General features: G+C 48.6%; 1 protein-coding gene across 6 annotated transcripts; it reads left to right on the forward strand.

Moving 5' to 3' along the window:
• Positions 1–1,590: 1,590 nt before the first annotated feature.
• Positions 1,591–14,051, forward strand: LOC109415781 (uncharacterized; the record flags this gene model as incomplete). Of its 6 annotated transcripts, none has more annotated exon segments than XM_062843868.1 (7): positions 1,591–3,278; positions 3,350–3,978; positions 4,042–4,409; positions 4,703–4,735; positions 5,236–5,509; positions 5,582–5,708; positions 5,780–14,051. In XM_062843868.1, coding segments are annotated over 7 exon segments (4,212 nt in total), but the record flags the coding sequence as incomplete, so codon positions are not given.
• Positions 14,052–16,417: the final 2,366 nt, after the last annotated feature.

Raw genomic sequence — 16,417 nt, forward strand, 5'->3', positions numbered from 1 at the left:
TTTCGTGCTTCTGCGGTCGGTCGTTCCGACTCTCCTCCGTAAGTGAACGGCGCTAACATCGGTATCGCATTACGAATTTATCCACTGTTGTCGTCATCGACGCGGCAGCGTCTTTTTCCGACGAAAGCGCCTAAATGTATGCACGCGTGACCGCGCGCGCTTTCACCTTTCCTAGCGCTACGCCACCCACCATAGGACCAGGACGAACGAAACGAGCCGCCTACTGTGTGCGAGGTGTGCGGATCACTTCTCATCCGCCCCTCTCGGACAGCATTCGGCCTGCGGGCGGACTGCTGCATTTCGAAATCAATTTATGCGCAACGAGTATAATGGACTCACGTTGGCATGAAATAATTAAAATTCCTGACAAAATTTATTCGCGCGCACATCGATTATTCATGCAGAGAGCTCCGAGGACCGGGGAATCCCGGCGAGGTGCCGCTGTAGATTTTAATTTGATTTGCAAAATAACTCGACACAATAATTCGGTTTATTTGCACAGAGGAGGGGGCGATCGGCACTTTTCGTCCCCGTGAACCGCGAACACTTGAACTCTCGAACGGAGGTGATTAAATTAAATGATAATTTTGTGAGCGCGTTTTTTGCACCCACTCATACTCATTCCACTCGCAGTTATTCGCTCACTCACTCACTGACGCCTCGCCTATGCTAATGAGCGTTTAATTAAGTGAGCATGGGACTTGTTTTTGAAAATTGCCGCCTCTCAACATTTATCGGCTCGGCATCAAAGTAGGCTGGGTGTGGGGAGGGGGACGACATAAAGGGAAACACTGTTAATTTAGAGGTTATGTTTCAATTGAGGATGTCGGTCGGCGAGGTAATTCTGGCCGTACCGTATCGCATTCCCGCGACGTGCTAATCAATAGTTTAATCTACGCCAGTGGTTTTCAACCGATTATAATACCAACCTGAAAGCATAAACAGACGTCTGACTCTAATAACTTGTCATTGTTTATCTTTTTAACTGTTAATGTTTGTAGTTTGCCATTCGGTCACTCACGGCGCTTGCATCAGTCTTACTCTTGTCTGATTTTTGATCATTACTGCCACCTAGTCAGCACTTGACAAAACACAGCGTGAACAGAATTGGGCGGTTATGCTTTCATGACGATGATCGCAATTAGTCATGCTTCTATTTGTCCGTGATTTGGTCTTGGAAATCTCATATTTTCTAACTTTGCGAGAGCCTGCTTTAAAGCTGCTTAACCTCCTCCTCGGAACTTTATGCAGCCTTAAGTTGCGTGTGCATACTTAAGCCTCAAGCGTCTTGAAAGTTCCGTTCGGAACTTTGTCCCTTTATGTTAGAAACCACTGATCTATTCCATCCGCGGTCGGCGCCTCCGCCTTCAGCACCGACTCCCCGTTGCCTGATTTATATGTTTATAATAAATCGGTTAGGCAGCAGTTGCGTCGCCATCGCACCCTGTCCGCACACGCCCTTGTACACGACCAGGTTCAACCCAGCCGCGCCTAACTAATGGCACCACTTAGCATCGTAATGGGCACTCAATTAGCATAAACAAGCTCATTGACAATCTGTTTTTTTTTCCTATCTCCCTTGCAAAACAGGTCTCAAATGGTCCGATCGGTACCCACCTAACGCCCATCGGCGGCCATCCTGCAGCTGTGGCGTCGCCTCAATCGCAGCAACCCGGTGTGCCGTCGCCCCAGCAACCGCAGCCACCTGCGTCACCACAGACGGCCGGCCTGAGCAGTAAGCCGCTCCTACCGACGGCCTCCGCTAAGATTCCGGCGACGCTAAGTACAACGACTGCGACGACGACGGTAACCACGGCAATGTCATCATCGCAGCAACCCGGCAAGCAAGGGTCTCCTCATCCTCAGTCGCCGCTGCAGCCGATCGGATCGGTTCCGTCGCCTGCTATGCAGCAACAACCGCACACGCCGCAATCTCAGCCGCCGCCGTCGCCGCAACAAACGCCTATGCAGCAGCACAATAGCAACAGCAACAGTAGTAGTAGTAACAGCGGCCCTGTGAAGCCCTCTTCCGTTCCGAGTTTTATCGGAGCGGGGTCGTCCTTCGCAGCCGTTGCCACAACGGCGTCGGCGGCTTCCTTACCAAACGGACTGCCGCCGCCTACTATACCAGCCAACGGTGGTCAGCCGCCACACACAAACTCGAGCAGCAACAGTGCAGCGCCATCTTCACTGCCAGTGAACGTACCCCACACGCCACCGGCGGCGACGCCTGCAAGCGGACAAAGTCCCGCCATCCATCCATCGGTGGAAAGCTCACTGGCTGCGTCGAACAGCATCGGCCTGCGGACACACAGCCCTGCTGTGGCAACCAGTGCTGCCCTCTCGGCGGCTGTAACGCCAACAGGTCTACTCAACGGATCTCATGCCACCCATCCGGGTATCCCTCATTCAGCCGCCATGATGTTACCGAACGGTCTCGGTAGTATACCACCCCACTATCGGGCGGCCTACCCCGGATACCCTCTCTACGCCCCCTACGGTAGCTTTCAACACAATCCGTATCTACCGCCCTCGGTGGCGGCTCCAAATCTATCACCTCGAATGCATCCAGGCGCTCCTCCAGGCCTCGGCGGCATACCACCGTCGATGCTCGGTCTTGGCCTAATGGACTCCCGATTGCAGCACCCTCTGGCGGGCGCCAACGGTAGTCCTTCACACCTCCGCGACCGGGACGCCTCTCCAATGGGTCAGCCACCCTCGAAAATCGTGCGGCCCATCACTCCGAACGCCAACAGCAACGGCAGCAATAGTAACTCTTCGTCGGCCCCTTCGGCAACGGCGGCGGCACCCCCTCATTCCTCGAGTGGTTCTGTGCCGCCACCGTCCTCCCACATACCATCCCCGCATGGCGTTCCCCATGGCGCTACCCCTCCATCATCACACCCATCGCTGAGGGATCAGCCGCCGTCGCAGCTATCGCATCCCTCGCTCGGCGGCTCATCACATCTCTTACCTCCTCATCATCCGGCGGCAGCGTCCCAACAGCAGCCGCCACCGCCGCCACTGTCATCGCATCCTCAACCACCAGCGTCGCATTTAGTAGGACCATCCTCGCATCATCCGCTGGTGGGGCCACTCCCGCCGGGAATGCCGCACGGAAGCGCCCACCATCTGTCATCACACCTCCCGCCTACTAGCAGCAGCGCCGGCAGTAGTAATAGCAATAGTGCCCATCTGTCGCATCCCTCGATCAGCGCCAGCGCGCGAACGCACTCTCCTAGGGGGCATAGTCCCAACCGGGAAAGAGATAGTTATAGGTGAGTTTACAAGAGATGGCAGCACAGTGTCAGAGTGCGTCACTAACTTGTTTTGTTTTATTTCGTTTCAGTAGTAACGTAAGTAGTTTATCGCGATCGACGCCAGGATCTGCGCTACCGTACGGCAGCGGAGGCAGCAGCGCGAGTAGCGCCAGTACCGGTGGCCCTCCACCGGGTCCATCACCAACGCTTCCTTATAGTTCGGCTGGTCCACCTGCACTATCCTCTCCGGCGGCGTTGTCCGTTTCGTCGGCGGCCTCGTCAGCCGTATCTTCTAGTCTTACCTACCCTAAACCTTCGCTAGCTGCCGTGACGACCAGTGGCAGTAGTTCCAGTGTTAGCGCAAGCTTACCGGCCGGTCCTCCGGGTTGGCCGCCGACCCTACCACCTTCGGCCACCGCAGTGGGAGGACCATCTTCCGCCGGGGCGCCACCGTCACACTCACCGGCTGCGGCCAGTTCCATTGTAAATAACAGTTCTTCCTCCCTGTCTCGACCAACTCCTCCCCCGCCTTCTGCCTCGTCCGGTGGACCGACGCCCAGTCAGCCGCCGACGTCGCATTCCTCCGTACCCCCATCATCATTCCCGGCGCCGCTGTTCGCAGCGCCATTACCTCCTCCGGTCGTATCCACGGCCAGCACTCCCTCGCAACCCACGGCGCCGCACCCGTTCTCGGCCGAATCGTTATTCTCCACAAAAGGTAAGCCCCGTCTACACCAGTGTCAGCAAACAGCGCATCTAAACGACCCTCTCTCTTCAACAGACCAAGACATGCTGCGACGCGAGTTGGACAATCGGTTTCTTGATCGGAGTGGTCTCAGCACGGTTCCTGCGCCGCCCTACCTGCGCCAGGAGCTGCATCACCATCAGCATCAGCACACCCATCTGCATCAGCATCAACACCAGCATCAGCACCAGCCAATCCTTCCGACGGCTGCCGCTCCGACGCCAGCCCTCTTTCCACCGCCTCTCTTCAAGGACGTGCCCAAGATCGGTGCCGTCGATTCGCCCTTCTACCGGACGGGGCTCGGAATACCCGGCTATCCGTACGGTCCCGGACTGCTCCATCCCGGCCTAAGCGGACCAACGCAATTCGTACCACCGAGCCACCTGCAATCGTTTGTGCCCAAGGTTAGTTCCTTTGCGCCATCCCCCAGATCATCCCCACACCCGCAGTAGGCCATCATTTGTGTTCTGTTGTCTGTGGTTGGTGTGTTAAATGTTCCTAACCTCACCCCTTCGAACAAACACACGTACACATGCGCAGCGCCGCCCCCAGCAGCCAATCATAAAGCTTTGTTTTTCTTGTTTCCGGTTCTCTCGTTCTTGTTACTTGTTTTGGTTTCGTGTAACCACTCATCGCCATCACCACCACCACTACTACTACTACCACCACCAATACTACTACTACTACACGTTCACAGCAGCAGGCACCGCCGGTTGACCCGACCAAAAAGGTAGGTTCTTCATCCCCATCCGGGGTTCATTACGCGCTTTTTCCATTTCCATTTTTTGTGTTGTCCCATCCTCCATCCATTCATCCGTTCATTGCATGTGTTTTGTGTAGAGTTTTACGGCTCAAAGCGCCTCTGACGAGGCGCCAACGAGGTAAAATCGCACTGCCGCGGAACGGTCGGATTCGTCTCGCTCGATGCAACAATAGGTCACATTCATCTATTCACCAAGTCCCAGGGCGCTCAACAATCCGCTGCAACGTTTCTTCTGTTTTCGCAGCGTAATACTCGCAGCACTTCTATTCTAGCGATGCATAACACGTTTCGAGCACATTCGCGCTTCACGCTGCCGGATAACCGGCAGTTACTACCTATATGCCCTGTTGCACCTTTCAAACCGTGAATGTGACCTATTTTGTTATTGTACTGGAATAGCGCACAGCCCTGTTTTGGCGATTCGGACCTACATCACAATCTTTTCTCCCCCCATCCCTCTTTCGCAGAAAACCGGCAAATGGAACGCCATGCACGTGCGGATAGCGTGGGAGATCTACCACCACCAGGCCAAGCAGAACCCGGACAAGGCGGCCTCGATGAAGACGGCCACGGACATGCTGCGGCCGCCGTCCCACATGTACCCGCCGCCGGCGGCCAGTCTGGTGCGACCGCACGATTTGCCCTCGTCCGCCTATCCACCGACGGGGCTGCCGGGTCGGCCCGGACCGTACGAGTCGGCCCCGCTGCCGCCGAGCTTCATCGGCTCGGCCGGTCATTTAGGTAAGGTTTTCCCCTCTGGCATGGTCTTCAGCAGTAACCATGTACTAAATGCCGCTACATGTGTTTCAAAAGGTGTCTCCCCCTTCGGTCGATACGCTTCGCCGTACGGCGGGTCGCCCTTCAGTGGGCTGTCGCCGTTCTCGCGGGAAATCCCGATTGGATCGCAGATGGCCGGATCGTTACACGACCCGTGGAGAAGGTAAGTTCGTCGATCAAATTCCGACAGGGGGAAGGTTCGTTACTGATGGATGTTTGTGTTTGTCGTTACAGTGCAATACCACGCGGAGTGGCTGGGTATCCGCCGGGGCCACCGCCGGGAGCAGGTGGTGCGTGGCCACCGACGATCAAGCCGGACCCGAGCGTGGCAGCTGAAACGGCGCGGCGGGAGGCCGAGGAACGCGAACGGCAACGGGAGCGCGATGAAAGGGAACGGGAACGGCAGAGGAGAGAACGGGAAGAGCGCGAGAAGCAGCGGGAACGAGAACGGGAAGAAAAGCTACGAAAAGAGCAGCAAGAGCGAGAGCGTGAGCGGGAACGTGAACGAGAGAGGGAGCGGGAACGAAAGGAGAAGGAACGACGAGAAATGGAGAGGCGAGAGATGGAACGGGAGAGGATGTTGGTCCAACAGCAACGGGAATCGAAGGCAGCCGCTGTGGCGAATTCAATGGTACGAGACAGGTCTCCCCTGAGGAACGGAACCGAACTGGACATCCGGATCAAGGAGGAACCTCAGGTTAGCATGCGTAGCAAGGAGGAAGAGATGATGATGCGAAGTCAGGCGGCAGTGGCTGCCGATCCACGGTATCATCCCTCGATGATGCCGCATCCGTACATGACTGGCCGACATCCGGCGCACTTGCTACCGACTGCCCATCTTTCCCGATCGATTCTACCGCCCTCGATGGGTATTCCCTCGCATTTCCCTCCGCCTGGTCCGTGGGGAGCGGATCCCTTCCGGGACTATCGGCTCGAATCCCTGCACCAGCTTCGTTACAACCCCATGGTAGACCTGTACCGGGCGGAGGAGGCCAAGGCCTCGCTTCTGTATGCGGCCCAATCAGCGCACTATCGTGGCAAAGAACCAAGTCCTGTGCCACCACCCCAGTCACACCATCGGATGCAGCCGGGACCTCCAGGACCCGGAGGACCCCCGGGTGGTCCGCCCGGTAGTCTGAAACCTCCGTCATCTCACCAGCTAGGTCCGCCAACCAACGGTCCCATGCCTGGCGCACCTCCAGGAGGTCCCAGCGGACCACCACCTGGAGCGCCGGGAGGCCCCGTACCCGGAATGCCCGGTGGCCCCGGATCTCACCCCGTGTCGGTCGATATGCACAAAAAGGAAGACTCCTGCCAATCGCGATGATAGTCATCATCAACGGCGTCCACATCACTGATCGTCATCGATGACGACGATTGAGGGAGGGAGCAGCTGTCGCCACCAAACAAACAAATACACTGAGAACAATATAGCAACCGAGAAAACGAATCAAAAGAGCGAGAGGCGGGACCGAGAGCATGTGATGCACTGATTGGACGGGAAGGGAGCCCAGTCCCCGGACGACGGTAAGAAAAGGAGAGGAAGCAAAAACAACAAAAGGTGATATTTTTAAATTGTAATTAGGACGTTAAAAAAACAAAACAAACAAACACACACATACAAGAGCGTCGTTCGAAAAATCGACGAATCGACGTGTGAATGGTGCAACAAAACACATTTTTTCGATCGAAGCAAGCGCGCGCGAAGAGAAAGAGAGAGATAAACGGAAATTATTAGTGAGATATTTAATATATATACAATAGACACGCGCATTATATTTGACGGCAAAACTAACAAACACACACTCACACAGACACACGCATACATATTTGTAGAAATTGTGCATTTTTTCCAATTTAATGGAAACCGACGCGAATGTTGTTGTGTTAGGCGCGTGTGCGTGTAACAATAGTAGTGGTTTTTTCATCCCTCTTTCGCTGTAGTTGTTTAAGGCACAACACGCAAACCAACCAAGGGCGGGGTTGTGTGTGTGCAAGCACACACACGCACAAACCCGCCGGCAACTTCTGTACTATACCATACTTCTAATTGTAAATGTTAAGTAGTGATATTTGTATAAAACAAAAGCCGGCAAACAATGGAGCGCGCGCGTGGGTGACGGAGGAGGAGCTCGACGATGAAATTGTGCTACACAAACACGACAAAACAAAATGGCGCCGTAGTAGTATTTATATTTGTTTGAAAAACAATAGAAAGTGTATGGGGTGTGCAGCTCGTCGCTCATTTTTTAAATGGATGGTATTTTTTGTTTCAGTGTGTGGGGAATTGGGGAGGTTTTTTGGAATGCAATTGGTAGAGTCGTGGTAAAAAGCATGCGATTGAAACGAATATGTGATCTGTCAATTATCCTTTCAGTTTATGTTTAGATTTTCATTTGATGAAATTTATGTCCTGAAGGAGAATATCAAAACGTCGCCCCTTACCATTTTTTGAAAATTATTGTCTTCTCAATTGTGCTCATTCTGCGAATGGAGTGACGTGAGAAAAGTCGGAGGTGAGGAATCCCGTCTCGAATGAAGTGACTCGTGTAAATCAAATGGAGAGTCACCTCGATATACGACTCCGACTTTTCTCACGTCACTCCATTCGCAGAATGAGCACAAATGCGAATGCAGGGCTGCATGAAGTCTCTCAATTTCGCCAACTGCCCCTTTTGCGCCTCCCTTTTTCGACACGAGACATTATTGCCAGCTCCGGACGGAATTTCATCCGCCGCTTCGGCTTCTCTGTCTTTCGAGGCGAGATTTTACGATTTCCCTCATGTCTGGTTCAATCAGATGCTATCCGTCGGAAAACAGACTATTTATGATTACCTTAAGCTTCAATTGGTCCTTTCAGTTTCAACCGGCAGGAGAACAAACTCTTCCTTGTTTTTTTCTGTTGTTTCCCTCCTTGTTTTCGTTGATCTTCACAAGGTGTGTAGCCGAAAAGAATGTCACCACATTTCCTTACAAATATCCGTTGATCCTTATTATTCTTCTGCTTCATCAAATTGGTCTTCTTCTTGATTCTTAAAAGTTACACTTCAAGATTATTCAGCAAATGGGTTCTTCTCGTCACCAATGTGGTACTCTCCGGTTTGACAAAAAAAATGATAACAATTTTCACCAACGGCATGGCCTACTCAGCTATGGACCAAACTACCATACACTACCCAACAGTTTTCTGTATGATTCCTTCTTTTTTAGTTATTTACGCTTCAGTTAGAGTTCCCTCCATCTGGATATAGTATAGTAATTGTAGACTCCAGAATAAGAGATTAACTGTTACAATAATAGTTTATAAGGTGCTTCTTGTTTAGAGGTCTAACAACGAACAATAGAAAATTTCTTCTACGAAGTGTCACCTTAGCATGGCCTACTGCTTTGCTACATCTCCCCTTTTAGAACGGGGCCAACCAAGCTGATAGCTTCCTAGACCAGAATGTTCGCTCTGCTTCAGGATTCACAGACTGTTCTTGGCCTTGAATTGGCTGGACCTCTTGATCAACTTCATCGTTAGACTCGATGCTAACTTGTGGTGGAGCAGGCTCAGGTATGTCACATCTTTGGTCTCCATGAACTACATCTCCTTCAAAATTAGGAAATTCTATATGCTCTTCGAGGAGTATTTGCCGTGGTAATTGAATGGATTGGCTTACGGATGATTCTTCAGTATCAAATCGGTAACGCAATTGATTTGTGTGTGACCGTACACGTTGTAGTTGACAGATCCTTTTCGCTCTACAATCCTTCCAGGGATCCATCCATTTCTTGTTGCTTTTGTGATACTCAGCATAAACCAGATCATCAGGTTGAAACTCACGTTTTTTAGCTACATGTTGCTTGTTGAACAGCATGTTTCGCTTTTCGTTGCTCTGTTTCGGTAGGTTTCTTCAGAAGCACCATGGTTGTGCGAGCTGGTCTACCAAGAAACATCTGCGGCGGAGTTCTTGATTGTGGAGTACATTTCTTTGGTGTATTGCGGTATGCAAACATAAAGGTTTGGAGATGCTCAAAGATGGTGTGTTCTCTCCTCCAGCTTCTTGAGTACGCGTTTCAATGAATACACAAACCGTTCAGCTTGACCATTTGATTGAGGATGGAATAGAGCTTTGCGCATGTGATGGATTCCGTTCTCTTGAAAGAACTGCTGAAATTGGTCACTTGTAAACTATGTTACATTATCCGAAACTAGGGTTTCCGGATTTCCGTATCGGGCGAACGTTTCACGAAAGATTCTAACGTTGCAGTAGTTGTTATGTTGCACGTTCGGAAAATGTCGGGCTATTTGGAATAGGCATCCAAGATCACCAGGTAATGATATCCGTAGATTGGGCCAGCCTAGTCTATGTGGATACGTTGCATTGATTTCGTGCACATCGGTCAGGATTCCAAAGCAGTTTTCGTCGGAGCTTTCGCTGCTTTAGCGCAGGATCTGTATTCACGTACAAACTGATGAACATCCTCGTCAATGTTTGGCCAATACACGTAGTTTCTCGCCAGAGACTTCATGCGGTTCATTCCGGGGCATTGTAGACTCCAGAATACGAGATTGGCTGTTATAATAATAGTTTATTAGGTGCTTCTTCTTTGGAGGTCTAACAATAGATAATAGAATATGCATTCTTTTACAAAGTGTCACCTTAGCATAGCGTACTGCTCTGCTGCGTATAGCAAGGATTGCATAGGTTCCAAAAAGACTCTCCAGTCATCGGATGGTTGCTGGTCCCCGAGTCGAGTTCGAATGCAATGTAGCTGCTCTTTAGTTATAGCCATGGTGGCTACATGACTCATCATTTATTGTTTGTTTGCGACCACATTTGCTGCTCAACCGAACTCCTAACGACAGCCCTTCTGGGAATTTGTCAGGTTTACCCTGAACTTCAGTAGGTTCTTCGACTTATCATCGGAAAAATCCGCTCCTTTGTTTTTTTTTTTTCTTGGCTGTTCATATCTTCCTCTAATAACCGTTGTGCTTTGGGATCAATCTCTGCGTGTGCCTCCCAAGCAGGGCCAAAAACTGTATGGTGTCGGCGATAAATGAGCGAATGCCTGGAATGACGGCTTTCATCGCACGGATTTCATTCTGCAGCGATGCGGTTTGGCACAGCCCCTTATGCATGTCAATGGCCAATAGCTTCTTTGAATCATCGTTCATCTCGATCTGTAGGCAGGCGTCAGATAAGTCGATATAGATAAGACTTCCAAGCAAGTGAGAGAAAATCTCCTCAAGCTTCGATAGAGGATAGTTGTTCGCTTCCAACGAGTCGTTCAGTCCAGTCGAATAGTCCACACAGATGCGAACACGATTATTTCGCTAACATCAGAGCTACTGGACTTCATGTTGCAGATCAAATCGCATGGCAACGACCACAAGCAGTTTCCAAGTTTGTTAGCAGATTGATCTCCGTGATGTAACTTGCGTAGTCTAGCTGCAGCAACGTGATGACGAATCTTCACTTCTTGAAACGGTTTGCGATGGGGTTAACCACAGCAACTCTTCGAGTTTGAGAGCTGTTATCGTTGGACTGTTTCTGCTCCGGCTTCGCAAGTTTCTTGATGCAGTCGCAGTAGCCATCCTTGTGACCGATGCGATCATATGTATTGCAGCGATGGTCGGAAGACGGAGAGTCACGGACGAGACCGCATTGCAGCATGGTATGGATGTAAGTGACTTACCTTTCTCCTTTGGTGGACGATGAGACTGGTGCTCCTCTTTCTCCGAGACCTCGTGGTCGACATGCCTCGAACCTGATTGTTTTTCGATGAGCGTTGGGTTCGCCTTGAGATTGACCAGTCGTTGGAACTCGTCAATGCGCGTCGGGAAAGTAACCGGTGTGTCAGCCGTCTCACCCTCCGGGATACGGGTAAACAGACGTGCCTGGACTACAGCGTAGCGTGGTATCCTGAGACCACACACGAATATCAAGCACTTGAAGTAATCAATGTTCACTTTCTCGAACTCGAACTCCTTGCGAGCACTGTTTACCTTCCCATCGTAGCTTACGATATCGTGGGCCTCGTTTTTCACCAGCTGCGGGAACAGGAAGCGCTTGTTGAAAACGGACGTCGGTGTGCCGAGAATTTTCTTCAGCAAGGAAACCGTTTGGTCGAACTGGATATCCTTCGGAAGCCTGGACAGGATGTAGTTCACGAAGGGGCTGTGTGATGCCTGATTCAGATTTTGCAGAAGACTTACCTTGGCTGTGTCGTCAAGATTTGATGTTCGTGGAGAAGGAGCATTATCTCTTGGTTGATCCCAGTATGCAGGAAACGAATTTGTCGCCATTTTCGTTGATATACCAGCTTGAAACTCGTTGCGTAGAGAACTGTTGTCTTTATTTTACCTCGTCGCCAAAAATGTTGTGATTTGGAATCAGCTGGAACAGTAAAAAAACGTAGTTTAGACTAATTGAAAACGATCAAATTTATTTGCTTTGCATAAAAGAGACTGTGTCAAGCTCACACAAATGTAGCTTGCTGTGTTTAAAAAAAAAACGTGTTCCAAAAGACAACGGAATTCAAATTTGAATTTTGCGAGGTGTGCTATGATCAGACGCAATTCTTACTCCAACTATGTTCATCAACCGAACTGAGAATGTGGACGAATCGGTTCCCCTTACTTCATCATCAGCCGATTGTTTTCTGGTAAGATGCTGCTATAGGATTGTTTTGATTGCAGACCTAGTTGCAGACGTCGCCGTCTCCTTCCGAATAAATAACTTCCAAACATTCGTTGGTCAGAAAACTTACAAAGATGGCGTTCGACCCGCTCTACAAGCTCATGAGCATCTTCACCGGGATACTCCTGTGCTAGAAATTGGGTCCATCTTCAAGCTGCCAAACTCCCGTTGCAGTGTTCGTCGTGGAGCCCACTTTTTTATGCAGTTGATTTTACGTTTGACCTACTACGATTGCAATTGGACTTCTGAAAGCAATTATTGTACGAATTCCTTTCAGAAGTACTGAAAATCAAAAGATCTAACGTCTGACATGTGTCGTTTGACAGTTGAAAGTCACGTTAAACTCGCGAACTAATTACCTGCTGCACTGATCGTAAAGCTGAGACGCATTATCTGAGCTTATGGTTCAAACAACTTTTGACATTCTCCAACATTTAGATTTTTTTTCCTTATTAATTTTCAACATTTAAAGCACAATCCAAAGCCAGAATGACCCCGGTGTACAAACACAAAATTTTACAATCGAATATGCCTGTAGATGTGCGAGCATGCCAACACACAAACACTCTCACACCCTTAAGCCGACCAAAGGGTGCCTCGAACAAAACCGAAAACAATATTTCCTAGTTGTGTTGTTTGTCTCTGTGTCTGTCCGAGTTAGTCACCTATCACACCCATCCGCCATCTTGTTCGGTTGTTTTCATTGTTTCATTTCGTTCGCATTCATTTTCCACCTTTTTTTCATCATTCACTCACGACTCACACACACAAACGCATCCCATCTTGAAGAGCGCAAAACCCCCCCATCCAAAAACAACGGGAATCTCATTAGAAACAAAGGCGGCGCCAAGCAAGCCCCTGCTGTCATAACCTCTAAGTTGTTGTTTACCTTTGTTTTGTTGACCCAGCAGCTACGCTGCTGACGTGACGTTTCGCCGCCTGCTTCGTTCGAAGATTCCGCGGCGGTGGCAGTTCGGTAGAACCGAACTTAAATCTAGAAGAAGAGGAAGAAGAAACGAAAAAATGAAGCGCGTCGAATCCTAATTTAAAGTACTGAATCATCGTCACTCACACAAAAACACATACATATTTAAATGAAAATGGAGGAGGAGAAATGTAAGTAAAAGCAGAAGCAGAGAGGAAAATCGTAGAAATTTGTTTATATGTAAAATTTTTAGCGAGTAAGATAAGCTGCAAATATATACAAAGCAAGAAACCGGAGAATTAGTAGGGAAAGAAACTAACTAATAAAAAATTGTAAGAAGAAAAAGCGAAAACAGTTGAGTCTCTCTCTCGAAAGGTGAAACCACTCACTCACTCACACTGATTAAGGCACATGGAAACACGCACAACAATGTGTGTTTGTGCGCGGAAAGTGTGCGAAACAAACACATACACACACAAGAGAAAGAAAGAAAGCCGGAAATGTAAGTAGGAAAGTATGAATAATTTTCTAAAGCAAGAAATAATAGGTCTAAACTAAACAAACAGAAAAAAAATGTGTATAGAGAGTTGTATGTGTGAGAGCGAGAAGTGTCTCAAGTGCGGAAGCTCTTGGCGTGTGTACGTGTGAGACACGCTGTGCGTGCGCGTGTGTTGCTATGGCTGTCGCAATAGTGAAGCGAAACAAAAAAAACAGTGATTAATAATCATTAAAAAAAGAGGAAAACAAACACACATCTATATAAATAAAAACAAAAACTGAGATAAAACAGAAAACAACTAAATATGAGCTAGGAGCAGTCAGACTAAGAATCGATGTGAGAGATAATTATTACTATTAAAAATATTGTACAATTATAAAGAAAATGAATGAAAAACACTGAGACAAAAACCTACACAATGGACGCGTGCGTACGCCGCGCGTAATGCGGACACAAACACGTGTGGAGAAGAGAGAACATTCGAGCAAAACGAGTAGCAATTAGAGAAAAAAAAACAAGTTAAACAATAGAAAAAAAAACTCGTAACACAACCCGAACAAACGGCGACGAACGCGAGGAAGCGCAACGCTCCATTGGTTTTACGAAGAAGATACAGAGACAGAGAGAGGGAGAAACCGATCGCAATTGTGGGAGAGCGTCTCGTAGTCTTCTTCGCGAGAGCCGAGCGCGCAACTCCTCCGCATTCTCGGCGTTTGCAAACATCCTCCGCAACATCAGAGATTGTGTACAGCTTTGTAATTATATTTGTGTATAACAGTTTAAGAGTGTAGAGAGCGCGCAGCTGCGGCAGCGTGTAGAGGAGAAGTTGCATTCGTTTTGTATCCAGCAGCAGCAGCAGCAGCATCCACCATCCCGAGCCGAGTTGGTTGGTTCAGTTCTAGGTCTTAGCTTAATTTAATTGTCCCCAACATATTTTTTTTATTTATTTGGTAGTCATTTTTTAAATGGAAAAAGAAGCAGGAAAATGCCAACACGTGAAACAGAAAAAAAACTGAACATACAAATCAACTAACGGTTCATTTTGCTGGCCCCTATCGATTATTTTTTATAATTTTTACGAATAAAAACCATGCATACTTAAAAAAATACACCCATTTCGTTTTTGTTTTGTTTCATTTCGTCCCCGATCAATCCTCGTTTCGTTCGGATACCCCTTCCACTCGATCGTTTTCGCAGCCCTTCCCCCCTAACTTTGTTTTCTTTGCTTGTTATTGTTGTTGATTTTTGTGTGTAAACAAACTGACTTATCCGAACGAGCGCGTGATGCGCGCGATTGTGTTTGGAAATCGCGTCGAGGAAACTCACCACACACACACACACAGACAGACAGAACACAGAACCACAAAGCGCGCGATCGAGAGCGAATGATGCAATGATGAAGAAAGAGAAGAACCACAGGTGGAAGCAGAGAATGAAACTTTGTAATTGTAAGTAGCGAAGACCGAAAGAAAGAAAGAGAAAAAGAGAGAGAGAGCAAACAATGGAGAAACACACACACAAAATCATTATGATTAAAAAGGTAAAATAGTAAGAAAAAATAAATATTTAAAAAATATTCAAACGTGGAATTTGAGTCCATGATCCGAAACGTCTAATGGAGTTTTTGTAAAACTTATTGATTTGATTGATTTGTCTTTATTAAAGAGACTTTCAGCCCTTGGCTGGTTCGTCTCTTTATTGTTAAACTTAAGCTAAAATCGTCAAATTCCTTCGGATAGTTCTTGGTATCTTGGCATCTTGCTATCTAAACTGTACTAGTGTGATTGTTTAAAGGAATTCGTCGAAATTTCGTTTTCACCTTGCACTCCCTCTGAGATTTGCAAAGTGTTTGCATGATATATTGAATCTTAGGTTTTGTTTGAGCTTCGGAAAGTTTAATTATTTACATACTCGATACCTGAATCAACGCCGAATAAAATATGCTTTTCCACTAGAGCCTTTTCCTAAGCTCTTTGGTTACCTCCATGCTGAGCCCTTCGACTCTGTTGTTAATTTGTTGAATTCCTAACGTTTCGCCCTCCAGCGACCAACGATTGTCATATTGATCCCTTCGACACTTGCTGTACATCCACCCGGAAGGGTTCGTTCAAATATTACGTAAGGGGAGAGGGAGGGGGTCATACTGAGCCCTTCCGCTCCCGTTAGTAGCTGGTAGGAACTCTTCGGCTTCGCATGCTGAGTTCTTTAGCTGACGTTTTTGTTAGTATAAGGCGAAGCGTTTGGGGCAATTCTACCGAGCCAACGGGATTGTTCCGCAGTACACAGCAGGTTACTCGCCACAACAAAATGGTGTTGCGGAACGCAAGAATCGGACGATAGTGGAGATGGCTCGTTGTATGTTACTGGATGCAAAACTCGGACATCGATTCTGGGCCGAAGCAGTGAATGCAGCCGTGCATCTTCAAAACATGCTCCCGTCAAGATCCATCGAAAAGACGCCTTACGAAGCGTGGTACGAGAAGCAGCCGGACTACAGCAACTTGCACATTTTTGGAACCGCAGCCATCGTGCATGTTCCGGCCGAGAAACGGAGGAAGCTGGATCCAAAGGGAAAGAAGCTAACATTCGTTGGGTATGCAGACAACCACAAAGCCTTTCGGTTCATTGACCCGGACACCGACAAGATAATCATCAGCCGTGATGCGCAGTTCATCGAAATGGAAGATCAGGAAGCAGATAATTCCCCCAAGAGTCCGGTATCGTCGCAAATTGTGGAATATGAAGCTGAAGTCATTCCGTTC

Source organism: Aedes albopictus, unplaced genomic scaffold (genome assembly GCF_035046485.1).
Source record: "Aedes albopictus strain Foshan unplaced genomic scaffold, AalbF5 HiC_scaffold_600, whole genome shotgun sequence".
Classification (NCBI taxonomy): Eukaryota; Metazoa; Arthropoda; class Insecta; order Diptera; family Culicidae; genus Aedes; species Aedes albopictus.